This window comes from Numenius arquata, chromosome 7 (genome assembly GCF_964106895.1).
Source record: "Numenius arquata chromosome 7, bNumArq3.hap1.1, whole genome shotgun sequence".
NCBI classification, from domain to species: domain Eukaryota; kingdom Metazoa; phylum Chordata; class Aves; order Charadriiformes; family Scolopacidae; genus Numenius; species Numenius arquata.
The window spans coordinates 33999464-34021051 of NC_133582.1; the positions used below are offsets into that span (position 1 = coordinate 33999464).

The window sequence follows — 21588 nt, forward strand, 5'->3', positions numbered from 1 at the left end:
CGAGAAGTGTCAGCACTCTGGCCAGACCTGGCTCAAGCATTCTTGTCCATCCAACACAAACAAGAGCTACTTAGCCTCCTAAACCAGGAGAGACTGTCACATTTAAAGGAATGCTTTTATGATAGTTCTAGCACAGAACAGTTTTACTTGAACTATTCCAGAAATGTCTTTAAATTGCAGGCAGGTGAACATGAAAAGGAAAGAATACAGTCTTCCTCGACCCCACTCCCTGCTTTCAAAAGGATTCCAGTTGAAACACTGCAGAGCTATTGCTATTACTTAAGGAGGAACTGTAACATCATTAGTGACTTTAAGGTAAGCTAAAACATAACAGCTGTTAAGCAACACTTAGTAATGGTACAGGTGGAGTTATAGGCCTCTCCTATACATTTACATTTCTCTTCTTCTACGTATTCCACTCTACCACTCCACTTTATTTCATTGCGCAGAAAGCTCTTCTGCAGGCAGACACAGATCACCCATAGCTGTACACGCAGACCCTATCAATTCAAGTTGTTCCATATCTAAAGTACACAAGCAACTTCAGTGATGTGCACATATTTCCACCACTAATGATGACACAGCTACCTTAAAGGCCATTTATTACAGGTGTGCTGGCACTTCTATGACCCTGAGAAGTTATGCAATAATCTAATGCTTTGAGGTTATTAAACTCCATAGTGGTCAAAAACAGAGAACCATGAAAGACATTTCAGCAGTGCTGGGGGGAGCGAGAAACCAGTACCCAAGCAGTAAAGCAGTACTGTAGCCTCGATTTCAATCTCTGGACTGACTCTTAAATTATTAAAATTGCAACTCTGCCAAACACAACCAAACCTTTCCACGTGCTCAGAAGCGTTGCCTTTTCCTCCCCATAAAAGCAGTCAGTAGAGTAGTCCCTCCACACACCCACCCATCCGTAGTGCGGGTAGATTTCCCAGGCTCTAGCTGGCTTGCAAAGGAAGCAATTGAAACCATCAGTGGCACATAGCATCTGTTAGGATTTTGTTCAATCGTGCCCAGTCCAACCGTTCTGCTTCCAAATTAAGGGAGAGTTATACAAAGACGGTAAAACAGTTCCGTGCTAAAACCCTCACGTGATTCAACTTAGCGTTCAAGTCCACACAGCTCCCGCCTCACGCGGGGCACGGCAGAGAGGCGGCTGCTAAATTCTCAGCTTCTAAGCTATTCTTGAGAAATAAACATATTTTTAAAAGCCCACACTGCGCAGACTCCGGCACAGCCGCGGCCAAACACCAAGGCAGAGACAAGTCCCACCGCCACCAGAGGATACATCACAAGCAAGAGCAACGATGACGGCGGAGCACCGGGGCCATATGGGGGACGGGCCGACACGGCTCAGCCGCCTCCTACCCCGAGCTCCCCCCTCGGTGCCGCTCCCTTCGCAAGGCGGACGCGACACCGAGGAACCGGGCGCCCTCCGCGCCGCCTGACGCCGGCGGCGTGCCCGCCGAGCGGCCCGGGGGCCCCGCCGCCGGCACCGGCCGCGCTGGACCCGCATTCCCCGCTCCTCAAGCGGCATCCACACGGGCGGCAGGGAATAAGGTCACTGACCGCCGGCCCCCGGCCCGCACTTACGGCCGCCCCCGCTCCGGTACGGGCCGCCGGCCGCGCAGCAGGAGGCCACAGCCGCACGGGGAAAGCGTGACGACCCCGCCGGCGAGCGGGGATGCCGCGCCGGCTTCCCCGCCACCCCTCGAGGGCAAGCGTCGGGGCTGGCGGCTGCCCCCGCCATTTTGAGGAAGGGGGAGACACCGGGGCCTCCCGCCGACCCCTCCCGCCGCCTAGCCCCGCGCCTGCCGCCAGGGACGCCGCACCGCCGCCCGCCCGTCCCGGGGTGGGGAGAGGGGATAGTAGGAGGGCAACACGTTACCTGCCGGGTCGGGCCGTCGGCGGACCGGACCCGCGCGCCGCGCCGCGTCCCTCTCCGCCATCTTGTCCGGGTTTAAAATTAACTCGCCGTGACGTCAGAGCCCCGCCGCCAGACCTTTTATCGCCCGCCAGCGGGGGCGCGAGCGGGGCGGGGCCTCGAGCCCCAGGCTGCCCACCCGGGGAGGGGCGGGGCGGCGCATGCGCAGCTGGCGCACGGTCACCCCCTTCCCGGGGCGGCGCATGCGCGGTCGGCCCATGCCCGGCGATGGGGAAGAAGATGGCGACCCCCACCCGGGCAGGCGGGACGCCCGGTCCCCCCCCACAGCGTGGGGACCGGTCGCTGTCGCGGGAGAGGCACGCACACACGCCCCCAGCCGGGTCCCTCTGCCCGGCACGGCCCTAGGGTTGTGGTGCCCCCCCTCACGGCCCAGCGCCACGGAGCGTGCAGGTCTCCGGCGCCTCTGGGGAGCAGCGGGGCGTCTGGGGCAAAGGGGCGGAGGTGGCCCGTTGGGTGAGGAGGCACCAGGTCTGCACAGAACGCCTCAGCGTGGGCATCCCTTCAGGATCCCGCACTCCTCGTCAGCTGCTGCTCCCAGCACAGCTCACCGCCGGTGTGCTACCAGGCCCGTCCCTTAAGGCTACTGGATGGTATCCACCGCTCCCAGCACTGCGCTTGGCTTCCTTTTTCCACCTCTTGTTGGGCCACAGGAGCAGCCAGCAAAGCGACCCATGCACTCTGCGCTTCTGGCAGGAGCACCGGCTCCTCACTCTTGAGTTTTCACTTGCTGTGGCGCTGCTGCTGCTCTTGCTGGAGACACAAAAGGACGGCTCTGAATCAGAACAAGGCACACAAGCTCCCAAGGGACCTAACCTCTCTGGGGTTTGTAGGACAAAAAAACCAAAATTGACCTTACTGTATCCTTTTAAAAGGCCAACTGTTAAAGGCAGCTGCCTTTACCGTACAAAGGTTTCAGGTCTGTGAGGTTTCCCATTGCCAAAGGTCATGTAAACCTTCACAATCAAATTGGTCGGTGCGACCTTGTCACTTATTATGATGACACATTTTTTCTGATAAATCAGCATGTGAAGTGCTCAACAGCTTTGCAAAAAACCACCTCACCGTGGTAATGCTCTCTGTAGAAACCATTATTTCTCAAAGTCTTGAACTATGCTAACTTACTTGGTCCTGGAGACACAACTTTTGAGTGACAGCAATCTAAACAAGTGGAGTTTGGTTCTGCCTAAACAGAGGAGGAGGGAAAACTCAGATCTTCAAAGCGAAAACCAATGGGCTGTCATGGCACCTGGAAGTGCTTTGCAGACCTTCTCCAAACCCTGCTTTCCCTGTCCTTTACTACTGACGTGGCACATAAGGGTCTTCCTAACATTGTGGTCCATTACACTTGGTGCTGTGCTTACAGTTGCAATCCTTGCCTCAGAGAGTTTAATGCCTAAAACACATTAAAAAGACATCACAGCAACTGAGAGCTGCAGGATACAATGATCAAACTGATAATCATTTCTAGTTCATTTCTAGTTATACCACTTGTAAAAATATTCAATGCTGTAAAACTGACAAGAACTTTATTACTCTAGGTTTATATCAGCATAAATGGAAGCAGGATTCAACCCCTTTGTACAGACATGTTGGTATGAATACTAGAAAAAAAGCATTGCCACTGGCCTTTTGCAGTTTAATACCCTGTACTTATTTGGGGAAAATGAGTGTACCATTGCCTATCCTTCTAACCTCATACCAAGTCAAGAGGAGAACCTTTCTTGACACCAGAAAGAAGACAGAGCACGCTCTACATACAGAGGTATTTCAGAGATACACAGAAAACCAGGCAAAGGTAAATACCTTGAAGTAAAACATATTGAAAGCTAGAAATACTGTTAACTGAGAGACTTAAGCTTCAGCAGCTCAATGTGAAAACTAAAAACGGGAAGAAACACACAATACTAAAGAAGTTTCCCAGTTCTGTTGTAAACAGCCTTGTTTATGATCAAGTCTGGAACAGTGTATGCGAAGAAGGGTCTGAAATAGTGCATATACAGACAGGTAGATTTCTGCTCCATGCAACAGGATTTGCTGCTGCTGTAATGTGAGAACAGAAGTCAAGAACTTGGAGGTCAGAAAGCTCAACCTTCGTTCTGTCCTTTTATGTTTGCAGGAAGGAAGGAAGGAGACATTTTTTGAGCTGAGGATTTTGCTATTAACTGTCATCTCCTGGCTGCAAGGTCCCTATCTCCACCACACTTCCAGCTGTGTGCCACTTTCCTCCAAGCCAGGCTATGCAAGGAGTTAGCACTGGAACTGCTTAAGCTAGCTGTGGATTTGGCCTGAAAGGACCTTGGGAGCAACAGCACAAACTGCTGGCAGGCTGTGGTGGGAAGGGACCACCAGAGCAGGAAGCCGTGTCTAACACACAAGTGCAGGTTGGGCCAGTAGTCCCCTCAGCCAGCACAGTTTTATGCTACAGACAGCATCTTCTCCTGGATTTGGCCGTGCTGGTTTGAAAAACTGCTGACCCAAGCTTGTCCCAAACCCACTTTGGGCCAGTCAACACAACCAGTGTCATCAGCCCCAAGGCAGGGGCTGCTCAGCCACTCTGCTGGGAGAGCTGTCCCCGCCCACAGCTGGAAGGGAAACGGATTGACCACAGTGTCTCCTGGCCTTCAGACAGCATGGCATGGCAGGGGACAGGACAGTTCCTGACCCATGCAGGCAGAGCCACCCACTGGACACTAGAAAAAGCTAGATCAGACTCAGGTTCTTTATACCTTTTTGCATAAAATGCTTCTCCGTCCCTGTCAGCTAACCTGTGCAATGCCGTTGGATTTGTTTAAGGTTACCTGCATGATGACAAATCCATAAGCCAAACACCCACCTGAAGCATGCTGAACACCTCTCCTGGGCTGGGGAGCAGAGCAGTCTCCCATCCTGAAAGGCTGAGGGTCCTGGGGCGAGCTGGAGAGGTCTCTGTTGGCAGCACTGCACTTACCCACGTCTTTCCTCATCTGCTTCAGGCTGTAGAGTCCAAACTTCAGTCTTCCCTCCAGGCTATGCAGCGCTGCAGGCAGCTGGGAGATGAGGACAGACAGCGTGAGATAAAGGTAGTTCTGGCAGCCCCCACCATCCGCAGCAATAAGGCACTTCAGACCCCTTGGCTGCAGTCCCTAGGGCCACCCAGGGCTTCCCAAGGGAGCAGTCTGGGGAGGCGAGGAGGGGTCAGCCCTGCAGTGGAGAAGCAGCGCTAGCACTGGGAGCAGCCAGGGCAGACAGTGGGCAGCTGCCCTCCCACCAGACACCACCAAGGGACCTGCATCTCTTGAGCAAGCCTGAGATTTCCTAACAGTCTCCCACTAGGAAATTCGCCTGGATCTCAGGCTTGCTCCTAAAGGCAAACATGTGCCCTCCCAGAGTTCAGAGGAGCCCTGCAAGGCACCTCGTCTCGCTTTTCTCTGAGAAGTGCGCAGGCTGTGGCACCACGGCCCTGCTACTCATGGGCTTCATCTTCTCACCTTTTCCAGCTGGAGCCCTCCTCCCCTCTGCACAGTGCCAGCAGGCATTGGAGGTTGTGCTGCCCACCGAGCCCCTGCCCTCCCTGCAGCTGGATCCTCCTGTTGACTCCCTCTTCCCATCACCAACCCCTGCACCCTGCCCACATGCAGAAACATGCTGCTTGGTCCTGGCCAGGCTGGCTGGCATTTGCCTCGCCTCCTCTGCAAGGATCTCAGCCCCATAAACATGCAAGCTTAGTTTCCTATGCATTTTTTTCTTATGTTCAGCATTCCCCAAGAGCATCTCAGATTCAGGGGTGCCTTCATCTGTCACACAGGTGATCTAAAAGTTGCTGTGTGTTACAGAGCACCCAGCGCAGCCCTGAGCTTGTAGCTACCTGTGTGTGTTTGCATGACCTGGGACTTGCCCCAGCAAAGCCAAGGTGGGACTCAGCGTAGATCCAAGCCTGGTTATCCTGCAGAGTGCTCCAAGGAAGCAGAGAGGCTGCTGGCAGCAGAAAGCAAGTTGGGAAGGAAGGGGAAAAAAATTTACTAAATCGCCTGAACTTGCAGCTGTCCCACATGCCAAGAGGAGATGCCTTTTTAGCCAGCAGCAGCATACATGCTTAGGAGATAGAGAGCAGCCCCTCGCTTACTGCTCATTTATAGCAAGCCAAGTGGGAGACACCTCTCATTCTCCCCTGGTGATGACTCAAGAGCTGCTCCTCTGGGGACAAAGGATGAAATAATGTTGAATTTCAGAGCAGTTTAGAGCATGTTGCTAGGTGCCAGCTGCAGGAATTGCCTGCAGGTGCTTTCAAAGGAGGGGTTGGGACAGTTTACTGGGCTCTCCCAGTGCAACCCAGTGCCAAATACCTTTGAAATGGGCATAATCTGTTCTCAGCCTGAAGGAGCTGTTGCACAATCTCCCCAGGATTAAGGGTTTACATCCCCACAACCAGGGAAGGGCAGTGGGCAGACTCTGGAGCCACACTGGCCTGTGCCATCCGTCTTAGGGTTCTCTCTGGGGTGGTGGCACATAGCCTGCCTGTGAAAGTGGCAGTCTCCCAGGTGCGAATGAGAGCATCTCCCCTGTCTTTCCTTATCAGGGTGATTAAAGTCTTCAAAGGATTAAGTGGCTAAGAGGTTTTCTTCTGCTCCTGGAAATGAAGCTCTGTAGCCAGCTGAAGCTTTCATGTGCAAGCATTTGCTCAAACAAACTCCTGTCATTTGAGTCTGTATAAACACAGCGCGATTTCCATCTCGCTGTAATGCAAAAGCACAAGATGAGGCTGCTTTTAAAGCCTGGGCTAGATACTGACTCCTGTGGAGGCCACACTGTGGCTTAGAGTGCCGATACACCTACAAGCCCCAGGGCTGCCCCACTGCAGAGATGGCTCTGTCCCCAGCCAGCGTGCTGCCTCCAGCCTCACCCAGAGGACGTTTGCCTACCTACTGCCTGCTCTGTGGGGGTTTTTGGTCTGCCTCTCTAAACGTGAGACCAGTTCTGCTACTGGGGAGCATGCACATACATGTTAAATGCCAGTACAGGGAAATGCGTTTCCACACAGGTTTTAAACTGCTTTTTCTCACCTGACCCGGGCATCTCAAAGCACCCCTGGGGTTCGGGTCCCCTTGGTGGCATTTCCCAATGGCTTCTTAGGCTATCAAGGCCACCACAGGGAAAGCAGTTTTCCACATCCCCAGGCTCTAGCTCCCAAACCTCTTGTCCTAGAAAAAGAGGAATTGCTTCAGCTGTCACTGTGATGCCCATCAAACGTCTTGCAGAGATAATCACAGCAGCCACCGAGCCTGTACAGCCTCCCAAGGCACGAGGCTGCGTCTGCTTCGCTGGCAGCGCTTGGCTGAAGGGAGGAGCAGTCTCCAGCGGTGCCCCTGCCATCGGTGATACCGCGCTTCAGTCCACACCAGGCTTTGGTCCATACATGCTTTTTCTGCATAGTGCAGCATGCAAAGATCAGGTTACCAGCAACAATTTGGGGTGAGAGAAAGTACTTCACCATCACAGAGGCATCCGTGTCAATTCAGTCTCACTTGGAAAAATGCTGTGTAGACATTTTATTCTTTAATTTAATAAAATAAGATTGCTTAGTGTGCTCAGGTATTTGCTAGGAGACACTCCTATCAGCACTGGCTGTAGCTTTTAGAAGAGGACATTCATCTTTGCAGCTTAAATGATCTTTCATACCACAAAGTCAGTTCCTCCTCTCCAGGGTGATACTGGTTTGAGTGAAGTGGTGCAGCTTTACACATGGGGAGGGTGTCTTGCATTGAGCCCTGTGCAGGCAGACCTGGCTGCTGGTTGCATGTGGAGTTGAGTATGATTGCCCTGGCATAGAAAGGGTGCTAATTACACAGTGGAGTTTATTTACACCCTTTGCAGCTCTCTCTAGCGCTGCTGGGCGAGATTTACAGGTTCTTACAAGGAGGAAGGTGGTTTATTCCCAGGGTTTCACATGGTTTCTCTCCATGCAAGTCCAGACTAGGTGCGTAGAGGTGAGTTGTGCTTAAAAGAGAGATTCTGCTGTGAATCCCACAGCACCTGAGAAGATGAGTTGCAGCTTCCACTGTCCTTTCCTGGAAGGCAAACCTCCTCCAACACAGGGTCCCCCACACCCTTGTATGAGGCTGCATCAACCCATCACTCCATCGGGGCAAGCTTGGATGCAATTTAGCCACATGGTCACAGCACACCCTGCCCAGCTCAGGAGAAGTTTTGGACTACCATGGGCTGCCTCACCAAGGACCCAGGTACCTTGGAGACATAGTAGCTGTCAGCAGGAACTGGCATGAGACCCAGTGACAGCAGCACCTACAGGAAAACCCAGGTCAGATGGTGACCTGAGCTTCTCCCACCAGCACTGTGGGCTTATGAGAGGGTGCCTGGGGCAGCAGCACCTTCCAGGGCTGGGATGGCTGCTATGCTCTGCTCTGAACCAGGCCTGGATGCGGGGCATGATCCTTAACACACTGATGAAAATGTCCGGATCCAACCTCTGGCATCGAATCAAAGCCTGGGGCTGAGTCTAGACATGAAGGACCGGACCAGTTCTGCTGTCTGCATTTCCAGATTCCTCTGGGCCAAGCCAAGGACACAAAGCAGAATGTGCCATTTAATCTGGCTGGACTAATGTGTGAATTTAATTAATCTACTCTACTCTCAATAAAATCTAGAACATGCTGTAGAAAAATGGCATTTAATCTTTCTCCAAGCCTCTTTGTATGCATCTGAGCGGGCAGCCCTCGGCATAGCCATGGGCAATCACAATGAAACGAGAAGCCAAGTTTTAGCAGCACCCAGAGGGTGGGGCTGAGATCAGCATCATGCCGTCTTTGGATTTATGCCGGTGTGATTCAGAGGTTCTCCTGCCCCCAAACCTCTCATGTGACAGAGCATGGGGAAGGCAGAGGAATGTGAGGAAGGCACGATCAGGGGGGCTGGTACCTGCCAGCCCCAGCCCTGCTTCCAGGCTTGCTGGAGAGGAAGCAGGGCTTGTGTCAACGGGGTCCCCTTGGTCGTCTCAGTGCCCTCAGGAACTGCAGAGGGCTGCCCTGCTCTGCTGGCTCCAGGAGAGTTTCAGCAACTGCAGATCTCCTCTTGAGCTGAGAAACCCACTCCTGTGGGCCAGGAGAGTGCATTGACATAGAGGCGGTCGCTCCAATGCCACCGAAACGGAGTGCACGTGACCTTTGAGAAAAGCACAGTGCCGGGTTGCCACTGGGGACTGCTCATGGAGAGCGTGGCTGGGTCCTCCAGGAAGACTGTACAATGGATGCAGGTGCTGTACTGCACACTCGCTCCTTGTCAGCTTGCTCTGTGCACCCCGTCAGATACAAGAAGCACAGTATTGCATTGGCTCTGGTTGCACTTAGGTAGTTTGAGAAAAGAAGGTTCCAGTGGTTCATCACAAGGGAAAACGTAAAATTATTTTGAAATATTCATCAGGGGGATATCACTTATTTTGTGCAGCTCAAGTAACATTAACTTGCAAGAAAGAGGGAAATAGCGAGAGGAGAGGGAGAAGGCATTTTATTCCTTTCCTGACTCAGCCTGCCCTGGATACACACAGCCTGGCTGCAGCAGAGGGCTGGAGGGTTAGCTGCCCAAACCAAAGGCAAATTCATTTGAGATCCAGGGATTAAGATACAATCATTTGATCTCAGATTAAACAGTGGATGAGCACCACAAAGGATAGCTTAAAACATTTGGAAAGGTGTTAAGGAAAATCAGGCAGGATTAAATAACAAAATAGCTGCATTAAGTTAGAATCCCTCCCCGGATCACAGGAAGCCAGGCAGGGAAGAGCCTGCCAGCAGGGACAAGCAAGCACGCTGGGTGCCACAGCTCTGCAGCGTTGGGGGGTTGAGCGATTGACTGTATGGGAAGCTCAGGGCAGCTCACCGCCTGGGGCAGGGAGGCCGTGCATGCGTGCAGGTGATCTGGCAGAGCCAGTGTCCCACCCCAGCCCTACCAGTCTCATTCAGGGCTCTCGGGATGATGCAGTTGTCCCAGAGAAGCCTCAGGGATGGAGCAGAAGGGGCTGCAGGGGACCTGGCTCGTGACTTCTGCTGGCTTTGTGAGCAGCGTTTTGGGAGGAGAGGAGCACCAGGGCTGCCACATGGCTGTCACTCTGGATGAGGGATGTTTTGCAGGTGCACAAGAGGCTTCACATCATCCCATGCCCCCGGTGCTCCCACACCGGCTCTGGCCTCTGGCTGCCAGGCTGGTTCTTGGCACAGCCCCGCTGCTTGCCGTACGCTGACCTCTGTCCGGGGAGATGTAGAGCAAAACAGAGAAGCCTGGAGCATCTTTCCTCCACTACCACAGGGCCACACTGATGCTCTGCTCTGCCAGCACAGCATCTGGGGGGAAACATGAGCAAGTGATAATTTAAGCTTCCTCCGTGCCATCCAGCCATCTCCCAGCGTTTCTGTTTCTTACCCACCCTCTGACTTGAAAACAACAGGAACTTGCCGTGCCCCATACCAGTTCATTGCTCATATTGAGCTGCTCTGCCTCACCCTCAGGGGAGCATGGCCACCTGCCAAAAACCCTTACTAGGAAGAAATTATCCAGCAAAAATAGTCTAGCTAGCTGTAAATACGTGCTCGAGGACAGCAACCCCAGGGCAGCTCTGAGCACAGCGTGGCTGCTTCCCAGCCTTGCTTTAGGAGCTTTTGGGAGCTTTCTCCACCAAGTGTGGTTTCTTTTCCTGGACATAGAGTGTATTTCCTAGGACAAATCATCCAGCTCCCTTAAGCAACTGCTCTTTTACAGTCATCACAGATCATCGCTGGCCATTTCCACAGGCTTCCTGATGACCTCCACATGTCCCTTTCGGCTACTTTGTTCTGCAGCACCTTCAAAATCATTAATGCAGTGCTGTTAAATGGGTGTCAGTCAGAGATGGGCAGGACCACCCAAAATTAGTGGCTGGGGGCTGTTGCAGTGGTCCACCCCCTACGCGCTGGTAGCCGCTGCATGGGGGCTCCACGGCTCGGCACCAGCTTTTGCTCCACTGCAGCTTTATGAAATGCAGAGAGCAGCCACGAGGCTAGGGGACACAGAGCTGTGCTGGATGGATGCTGGGTCTCCACTGGGTCTGGGGGGACCTCAGCAGGAGCTGCGCCTCGCCCAGACCCAGTGGAGACCCAGCATCCCAGCGACAGGCATGGGTCCCTGCCTGCACCCATCAAGCCACAGCATCCTGCAGATGAACAGTGGCCAAAGCCACCTCCCCACTGTGAACATCAGGCCACTGGCTTTACAAACAGGTTGTGCCCTTTCGAGGCTGGTGCCTGCGTCACCAAAAAGCACCCTGCGATGGGAACCCCAAGGCTGGGAAAGGTCTGAGCGTGGGACTGCCAAAAGCATTTTCCTCCTTCTTCTTGTCCAGGGGACAGACATCCTGCAAACCACAGCCTATCTTCCAGGCAGCCCCTCCACCAGCCGCAGCCACCTGGCAGGCACAGTGACCCCAAGTGATTATTTAACAGCGGATTGTGTAACAGAGCAGGACAGACGTTACATTTCTGTCCCTGACCTCAGCCTTGGGACATCTCCCACCCCGAAAACTTCCAGTCTAATCTTTCAGACCTCAGGGGAGCAGCTCTGGGCATCTGACGCCATCCTTCAAAGAGGAGTGATCAGTGGGGAGTGGGTAGCTCTGGGCAGGAACGAGCTGCCCAGCACATCCCAGTCCACAGAAGGGAGAAGAGGAAGGAGCCTAATGCCCCACCAAGGGCTCAGGTGCAGAGCTCAGACCCTGCCAAAATGCCCAGGCTGACCCTGCAAAGCCCCCCTGCTCCCTGGTATCCATCTAAATAAAGCACTACACTTGCCTCTCCATGTCAGGATGAGCTGTGCCGGCAAGGTGAAGATGGAAGAGCTAGCCTTGGGCAGGGCAAGCCAGCTCCAACAGCTCCCCTGGGGTCCAGCCACACTGCCTCTGGGGTCTGGGAGCACTTGACCCCCTTGGACCTGCTCCAGCAGGGGTGGGCAGCGCCCAGGAGGCAGTGGAGAGGTGCCTGCTGCTCTGGAGAACCCCATGTAGTCTGGGGCTTGGGGTAGATCAGCTCTGTGCTGGTGATGTCCCCAAACTGTGTTGCTCCCTGGAAGATGCTCCTTCATGTGGCTTAGCAGACAGTTCAGGGCAGTGGCCTATAGCCCTCAGTGGTCAAAAGGATGCCACAATGTTGCATGGAGACAGGCGTGGGCAGGCCTTGGTTATCACTGCTGGGCACTTGCCAGCTGGTTCAGACCCATCTCATTCAGAAATCAATTAAAACCAGGTTCTCCTAAAGCCTTATTCAAGCAGGTGCAACAAGGAGCTTGTTTCTGAGCTTGACTTAAGCATGCCCTTTCAGCAGGTCTTGGTGGCTGTGAAGAAACGCTCAAGGATGAACTTGGACCTGCTGGAAAGCTGGAGAGGACCCAGCAGGGCCACCGGCTGGTTGAGGTCAGGAGATGCTGCTTACGGGGAGAGGTGGAGAAGACTGGCTTGGTTAGTTGGGAAGGAGGGGAAGTCTACGGTGACTTGGAGGGCAGATATGGGGAGGATGGAGCCAAAGTCTTTTTAGTAGGTCAAGACAATATAACGTGAAGCAAGAGGCAGAGATTGCAGTCTGGCTGGTTCAGGTAGGGCATTAGGAAAAGCTCCTTCCCTGGGCACGAGGCGCAACCCTGGGACGCATACCCAGAAAGGAGGGGTCTCCATCCTTGGAAGTTTTTCAGCCTTAGCTCCGCAGAGCCCCAGCTGCTCTGACCTGGCGTTGGCAATACTCCTGCTCCAAGGACTGGCTGGATCAGAGAGCTCCACAGGACCCTTCCCACCAGCACTTTTGAGTCCATGATAAATTGGGTGGCAATTCTACACCGAACTAAGCTGAAATCAGCCTCCTGCCTTCAACCATATGTGGCAACTTACATCAAACACTGCTCTTGTATACAACTTCTGAAGATGTACCTGCTCAGGGATGCAGCAGTCCACAGAGAATTTTGCAGCAGCCTAAGCTTAGGAGCACAGAGGTTACCAACAGCCTCAGCAAAAATAGGTTCAAAGGGCAAGATCAGAAAAGACAATATTTAAAATCTGTGACTCTTTGCACAGCTGGGCCAGGGAGCCAGCTGCTGCAATGTAATGAAGTCTAACCATTAACCAGGGGGCCAAAGAGGTGTGCTGCGCTCTGAGGAGCAGGGTGCTGCATTACTGAGCCTGAGGTCTGCACATGCCAGCACTGAGAGATGACACACAGCGCAGCACAGGGATGCTTCCGCAAGGCCCAGTCAGCGGCACGGAGGGATGCCGAGTCCATGAGCTGCCACTATGCCTGACCCCTCTGCATCCTGCAGCAGCAACCAGCTAAAAGAACTCACCTGAAACCATGTCTTACTGATTCCTTTAGCAGGGGAGAAAATAAAAGGATGAATGAATGTATTTTTATAGGTTACATAAACAATTAACTCCAAAGCTGCCTTATAAACAGATGGCACAAGGTGTCAGTGCTTTCACCGAGAGTTGAGCAGGGCCTTTACTGCAGAGAACTTTTCGGCTGTTTCAAAGGTAAACTGCCCTCCCCTTGGGCGAGTCAAATCTCAGCTGGGGGAAACAGCTTTGGCTTGCTAGGAATATTTTGGTTTTGCAAAGCTGGTCTGCTTCATTTACAGGCAATGGGGAATTGCTTTGGAGCTGGTCCTTGGATCTTAAAACGCCTCACGTGCTGCTGCTGGCAGGTGGGCTGGGGGCTGCTCAGACTTCCTAAGGTTGCTGGAAGAGACTCTGCTCCAGCTGGGAAGCAAGGACTCTGGCTCAGATCAGCTTCTGAAAGAGCCAGGCAAAGCAAGGGCGCAGTGTGAATGCAGTAACGCTAGAGGAACACACTCCCTACGGCTGCAGCTGCCGTGGCTGTGCCCAGTTGCGCTGCAAGTGAGCCAGTGTCCTGGCACCCAACTGTGCTCCTGGGGCAGGGACAGCCCCTGCCAGGCCCTCACCCCCCTGCCCCCTGCCTCGTGTGATGCAAGAGATGCCTTTGCACTTTGCCTCCACAGCAAACCAGAGCTGGCAGCAAACCATGGGAGGCAGCCTGGGGTCAGACTGCAAGCGCGATAGGATGGGGGTTAGGGATCGCAACGCGCTTACCAAATGGCATTAACAACTCTGGGCAAAGGGTTTGCCCAAGGAGTGCGTCCAGGTGCAAGTGCTGCCTTATCACATATTCACATGGCTGTATTTACTGGGCTGTTCCTCTGGCCGGCTGTGAGCATGAGTTTCCACCCTGCTCAAAGGGCAGGAGCTCACAGTTGCTTTTGCCATCTGATCACACTGATCCAGCAATGCTTTAACCCTCAAGGACACGCTGCTCCATTGCGTGGCAGGGGGTGTGCACCAAGTCACGAGCAGTGGAGGTGTCCTGGCACAGAAAAGGTTGAGACCCCAGGCCAGCAGGACAACTGTCACAGCGGTCGCTGCCTGGGGAAGGGGGATGCTGGCAGCTGCCCTGCACTACGGGGTCACTCCTGTCCCCCAGGAGACAGCAGAGAAGTGCCACCAGCAGCCCCACAGCATGTGGCAGCTTGTGCAAGAGACACGGAGCAAGGGGCTGTCATGGCCCGGAGGCAGAGGGCTGCTAGAAATGCCAAACTGAGGCTGGCTCTTCTTCTCCCCCCGGAGTTACAAAATCCATGGCCAAGGTTAAACACCGAAGAGACTGTGACCTCTGGCTCTGGCTTGGAAAACACATGCCCTGGCCTGAAAGAAGGGAGCACAGACAAAAGGAAAACCGAAAAAGAGCAAATCCAGAAGGAAAGCGGAGCAGGAGCAAGTCCCGGCTGAAGCCAACGAGGGAGGGCAAAGGAAGAGCTTTCCAATGGGCTCCACTATCCAGCACACAACACAGCTGCTGTACGACTGATGCACCATTCGTGTTCTAAAACCCTGTTTAAAGCCAATTTTTGTTACACGTAATGAGGATGAAAAACAAAAAGGTGGAAATTCCCCCAAAATAACCAACATGGTTTATTTAGTATCAAAACCACTGTTTTCTTTTCGGTACAAGAAATCTGGCACCATTCTTTGCCAGGAGTGAAGATAACGCTAGGGAATCCAGAGAACAGCCATAGCTTGACAGCACAGGGCTGGTGGGACCAAGCCTTTTCCATGCTCCTGCTCTGGCCCAAGGCAGTCTCCACCAGTGTTAATCCTTCTCCCTCACCCATGTCTTTCTCCTGCAGACCACCATTACAATACAGGCCTCTTTCTTCCTTGAAAAAAGCCACCAGAGAGCTCATCAGGCAGGCAGGCAGGGCTTGCTGCTCCCTGCATGGGGGCAAGATCCAGCCAGAGCCCACAGGGCAAGGCTTGTTGGCCAGTGCAGGAGGAGCCAAGGAGCCAGACACAACTCCACCTCTGCGAGTATTTCCCAGGTGCCCCCGCTGGGGTAAGTGGGACAGGCAGAGCCTGGAGGAAAACCAGGAGGAAAGGGAATGGGACCCAGTCCCACCCTCTCTGGGTAAACCTGCAGGTTTCCTGCATCTCTGCTGTGAGCCCTTTGAGACAGATACCTCACCCCACAGAGGACCCTGATCTCTTCTGGGCTCCTCCTCTGCCACTGTGACAGCCAGTTTTCTCATGCCTCTCACTGCACCTCTTTGCATTTATTTAACAAATACTCCTTAGAGGTCCCAGGTCATGGCAGGCACTGCTCACGCCTTTCCTTGTTGGATCTTTTTCCGTTCTGTCCCTGGTGGAAGCAATCACACTTTGTCCTGCAAGATCTGTTCTGCCTAAGCCAGGCTGCCATTTATCCATTATTATTATTGAAGTATCAAGGGCATTCGCGCATGTTTGGAAGCACATCTGCTCTCTCAAGGAAGAGAGATGAAATATCCTCCCGTGCCTGGTAGATTAAATTGCTTACACAAGTGGAATGAAATCCAGGTTTCTGGGTTATCCAGTGGAGCTCTTTTGCAATGCTGCTCTTAGGAGAGGGGTTGCTGAAATGTCTTAGCTCACAGCCCAGAGCTGGCAAGACTGCAGGAGAGAGTCACACGTCTGAGTTTTCACACTTGGATGTTTCTGGGTAACCCAGAGAGGATTCCCAAGGCAAAGATGGGTTTCTGCAGAAACAACCTTACACACTCACCTCTCCAAGCATAGATGTGCTCAGCAACATACACGCTTGCTGCCCTTGACACTGCCCTGCAGTCTCTCTCCTCACTCACAGGTGTCTCGGCAAATTGCCCCAGGGGGGCTGGAGCCGTCCTGGGACCAGAGTCCAAACCCCAGCACCTGGGATTCCCTTTCACACCTCTGGCTTTGCATGTCCCTGCTGGTGATACAGTGCAGATGCTGCAGGAGAGCATCCCATGCCCTCAAACAGCCTACGAGCACAATCCGAAAGCAGTGTAAAACCTACTTAGGGCAGAGTTTGTGCCAGATGCCACTGTCCCCACTGCTGCAGCCAGCCTTGGGCCGCAGGGTCCTGCCCCCCGGGGAAGTACCCGGGAGAAGGCAGAAAACATGGTCCCTGGCGCCGAGCTCGGAACAGGGAGACCTGAATTTCTTGCTGCCACCTGCTGTCCCCGGCCAGCAGGGCAAGCCCTGCTCTGCCCTTCTGCCCCCGCTGCCCCCAGCCCGGGCCCGGGGGAGGAGGCAGCAGGACCCACTGCCGCTGCCAGCCCCTGCCCCCTGGGAAGAGGGACCTAAAGCCTGGTTTGTCCACCCAGAAATACTAACAGAGAAACAGCAGCAGTGGCTTCTGTGTCCTGATTCTCCAGGTCACACGCTCCAGAAGCACAGTTGATGGAGTCGTCCCCAATTTTCTACCCAGCAGGAGGAAGCCCACTGACCCCCAGCTGCTCCCTGTTTGCTCCCACTAGAAAACCCCAGGTTGTTCTGTGCCTCTTCCATCCACAGCCCAAGAGGGGCTTGTGCACAAGCCAGGGGACATCCCAGGGGGACAATCCAGGCTGCAACTGGTGCAGTGAAGTGTCAGGTGCAAGTGGGAAAGGCCACATAAGTCCCAGCGCGCTGCAGCACGAGCCACGGTGAGGCTGGCACAAAGGCGGCAGAAGCTGAAAGAGACATTTTATTTGCAATTCTTGGAGCAAGAGAGGCTGAGGAGCTGCAGCATGTGCCCAGCTGGTAAGAGACAGGGAGTAGGTGACACAGAATGACCCACATAGCCACTACCAGAGCAGTTTGAACAACACACAGACAGCAACTTTATTACCGGGCTAAAACTTTCCTTCTGATACATTTCCAAGGGCACTAAGATGGGGCTTGCTCATATTTGTTCTGCAGCTTTTTTCCAGGAGAAAATTTAGTTGTTACAACAGCAGTGGGATATTCAGGGACACTCAAGAAAGTTAAGCTCAATGGGGATTCGCCGATGGGCATCGCACCCCGCTCACGCGAGCCTTTCCAGAGCTCAAGGGGCCTGCACTTGCCTTCCCTTCCGTCAGTCTGGGACTGTGCCCGCAAAGGAGCTTAACGCAGCGTCACCAATCCACCTTATAGACATACTTTTACGCAATTTGGATTAACCTCATGCTGTCCCCTGTGCAGAGAAGGCCCTGCTTCACGTCGGTGTAAAGCTGGGCTAGGCCAGCCTTGGTCAGGTGCGGGGCAGGGGAGGGTCACACGGCAAGCAGCCAGGAGGGACAAACGCATCCCATTCACTGGCCAGGTCTCAGGGGACACTGGAAGTAATTCAGAGCCAGGGGCCAGGTATGCACCCAGGTGGATGCTTACCAAGGACTGTTCCTCGCAGGCTGAACTCATCGTCCACAATTTGCCTGACAATCTCCAGGTCAGATTGTCCTCATTTCTGTGAATTCCACCCCGACACCAGTCATTGCTGAAGCTCAGTCCCACAGCGAGCACTTCTGAATGCAATGCTCTCCTTGCTCCAGCTGGCCTTCAGTGCCACACGAACACACCAGCAAGACGACGGTGTCAGCCATTGGCCTTGCAGCAGCAGTAGCCCACCTTGGCTGCTAGTCAGGACAGGAGCATCCTCCCTGCTAACTGAGCCCACCTCAGGGGGAGAAGGCAGGCAAGAGCTGCAGATACAGAGGAAATAATTAAAAAAATAAATAAAATCTCTGTCTGCTACTTTGAGATAACGAGTTTCCTGCTTCAATTGACAGAACAAATAAGTGGAGGAGCTGGTGCCAGGAAGCATTTCGAAGGGTTAGGTGTCTGGTCCAGAGAGACAAAGCAGTTGAAATACTGCAGACGCCCAACAACAGCAGAGCTGCAGGGGCTTCGTCCTGAACAGGACGCTGCCCGCTCCTCTACAGCAGCCCTTGGTACTTCAGATAAACGGGGCAACCCAGGATTGCATCAGCTGGGCTGGGCCTGGCACAAAGGAAATTTGGCACTACACACCATCTAAAGCCATTTTTGCATTCTCTTTATTGAATATTGTATATTTATAGGCAGAACCACAGGCCTGGAAAGGAACCAGGAGTAGAGGCTGTTGTGAAAGGTCTGTAGAGAAGTAGTTGAAAAATGCCCTATCCTTCACCGCCCTCACCTCCTTACTCTCACCAGATTCTTGGCAGAAACCAGCATCTGGCCCCAGACAGCCCAGCAGCAAAACCCATGCCCAGGCATAGCTGACCAATGTTTGAGAGGGGCTAGTCTTCAAACTGCTTTAGAAGCAGCCACTTTCCACACAAAGCCACTCTTAGGCCATTTTGCAAGCACGCTGCTGCTATCTTTTACTCCTCTTGAGGTGCTGATGTTCCCCATTCCCCAGTTGTTGTGTGAGTGGCTGTATCCTGCATTGACCTTGTTCCTCTTAAAGACCACAAAGAACAGTGTTATCCTATTGTGTGCTTTGAGTTGTGTATGAGGTTTGAGCTTAGGTCTGCCAGCTGGGAAGTTAACTGAGGGGGGTGGGAGTCTGCCCTGACACAGCAAAGCTCTAAAAGCAAATTGCCCAGAACCTCAGCTCCAGGCAATGCAACAACCCTGCGAAGTGTGAACTGCTGTGAGGACAAGGCACATGGGCTGGGCCTGTGAGGACTGATGCAATCAGTCAAGCAAGCTGCAGGGGCACACTGCTCCGTTTCACCACTTTGCTGGTAAACCAGGGAGAACTAGCAAGAAAACAACAGGGAAGCCTATCCTGGTTTGGGGTGGAGCAGCCAACTTTCTGTTCAGTGAGAGGCTCTTGCTCATGCTCATCAACGGGGCAGCCGGTGCCAGCTGAGTCAGGTGTTTGCCCTGTGGGGGTGTTACACAGATCAGGTGACCCAAACTGACCCATAGGGTGCTCCATGCCATTGGCCATGCTCAGGATAAAAGGGTCTGGGCCTCTTCTTCAATGGCTCTCTTTCTTCAGTGACTGACATCTAAGGAGAACCCTGTCAATTAGTCTACCTTTGATTGCAATCCATGGGTTCCTGAACCAAGATCTGGAATCCAGTTCCCATCCATCACTGAGTCCAGTCTGGAACTTCCCCATTGCCTCCCAGTGACAGCCTCCTGGGAACTTGATACGGTTCTGTATATATTTTTATATATTGTATCTATTTCATTATTTCCTTTTTATTTTAATATTAATATTTCGTTAAAGTAGTTTAGTTTTTTCCTAAACTCATAAATCTCTTTCCCTCTCTTCTTCCTCTCCTTGGAGTGTGAGGTGGGGGAGAGCGTCTGTCGTCTTATTGTCACAGTTTGGACTAGGTTGGCCAAAGTCAAAGATCTTGGGCCTCACACGTTCATCATGTGCAAGCCAGGTGTACAGAGCTACCTCGTACCAAGCCCAAAGCTACCTACATAGCATGAAAAAATTCCATTTCACGGCAATCAGTCTACCAGACACCTGTCTATAAAAACTCAACCAGCCTTGCTCTGAAAGCTTCTTTGCTCTACAGGCCAGCAGCACAGGCGTTTGTGGTTGTTCTGTACTGCTGGCACAACCAGGAGCCAAAGGTTTGCTTTTGTGTTTCTCTTTGGTCAGGTCCCTGTTAACAGAGTAGATAAGAACAGTACCTCCCAGGTGAACACAGCGTCAGCCTTTCCACCCGCTGTTTCCTCAGATCTCAGCAGTGAAACTTGGGCTGTACTTGGAAACGACACAAAGCAAAACGCAGTGGTTATCAGCTTGGTTTCTGTGTTGCCTAGCCCTAGCTACAAAGCTGATTCATGGTTATTGGCAGTGTGTTTTGCAAAAGGGAAACAGACTTCTCGCCGAGCTGCAAGAACAAGTGTGGACAAGTTTCTGAGCTACCAGAGAAACTAGAAGCTCTTTGCTTTTAGAGCTTTGCTGTGTCAGGGCAGACTCCCACCCCCCTCAGTTAACTTCCCAGCTGGCAGACCTAAGCTCAAACCTCATACACAACTCAAAGCACACAATAGGATAACACTGTTCTTTGTGGTCTTTAAGAGGAACAAGGTCAATGCAGGATACAGCCACTCACACAACAACTGGGGAATGGGGAACATCAGCACCTCAAGAGGAGTAAAAGATAGCAGCAGCGTGCTTGCAAAATGGCCTAAGAGTGGCTTTGTGTGGAAAGTGGCTGCTTCTAAAGCAGTTTGAAGACTAGCCCCTCTCAAACGTTGGTCAGCTATGAGCTGCTTTTTGGAGGTAGGTCTCCTGCCAAGGCTGTTGGGACGGCAGCATGCTACAAGAAAAAAGCAACTGTCCCCTTGGAACATAACGCCCAACCCCACACTCATACCCTGGATGCGCTCTCGCCATCAGGGTTCTCAGCTGCTCAGTCCTCAGTATGAAAGGAGGTTTATCCTTAGCTGGGCATTCTCTGGAAAGGTCTACGAAGCAGAGTTCCTGGAAAGCTGAGTCTGTTTCCAGCAATGAGAAATGGAGGCTATGCTGGCGGTCTCAGGACAGGAGCTACCACTCATATCTTTCTGCCTGTCTAAAAGAGGAAGATTAGCTTCTGTTTTCCCTGCATCCCTGAATATCCCTGCTCTACTTCTTAGGAATTTTCAAAATGAGCAGGAAACAGACAGATTAACAAGCTTTGTTTCAAAGCTTTGGGAGAGAAAAAGGAAGAGCTCCATTTTTATTTATTTATTTTATTTATTTTTTTTTTTTTTCAATAACAGGGTCATGGAAGCTGCAGACGGAGGTAGCGGCAGGGGCAGGCTGAAGCAACACTCAAACATAAATGGTGTGTTTTAGCCTGTGCTGGAGAAACAAAGAAGAGCAGGGCCACACTTAACTGTGAACTTGGGGTACATACCCTGAAAGACATGGGGAAGTGTTATCACCGTATTTCTCTTCATGGAGAGAAACCTGTCCTTTAGACTACAAGGGTAGGGATTTTTTTTTGTTATTAGATGAAAGCCATAGCTGAAAAAAGCAAGACTAAAGAACATGTTACTCTGAAATGCTTTGAAATATGTCAATAGCACAGTCCTAATCTGAAATCCTGTGGTTAATTCTCATGGCTTCATGTTAAAAAGACACAAAAATTAAGTTAGAGGCACAAAAAGGATCCTTAAAAAGGCACAGACAAGTCTAGCAACAAAAAGATGAAAACCCTCCACAGAATTATTTGGCAAGAGAAACAAATATACTTAAATATAACATATTCTAGTTTGAGCTCTACCCTCAGAAGTCAGGAGTTTGATTTGGATTTCAAGCACCCCCCAAGATAGGCAGGCAAGTGAGAATTAAAAGCTCAGTAAG

At 52.5% G+C, this 21588-nt stretch overlaps 1 protein-coding gene across 3 annotated transcripts in view; it reads right to left on the bottom strand.

Moving 5' to 3' along the window:
- Positions 1 to 4914, bottom strand: part of ATL2 (atlastin GTPase 2) — a 42425-nt gene extending 37511 nt beyond the window's left edge. For 2 of the 3 annotated variants that reach the window (XM_074150108.1, XM_074150109.1), the window contains exon 1: positions 1895 to 1984. In XM_074150108.1, the coding sequence (XP_074006209.1) occupies positions 1895 to 1955 (61 nt within the window). In that variant the 5' untranslated portion in view covers positions 1956 to 1984. Of the gene's footprint in view, positions 1 to 1894; positions 1985 to 4784 lie in introns of those variants that run through there. The other variant, XM_074150107.1, reaches the window with a different exon arrangement.
- Positions 4915 to 21588: the final 16674 nt, after the last annotated feature.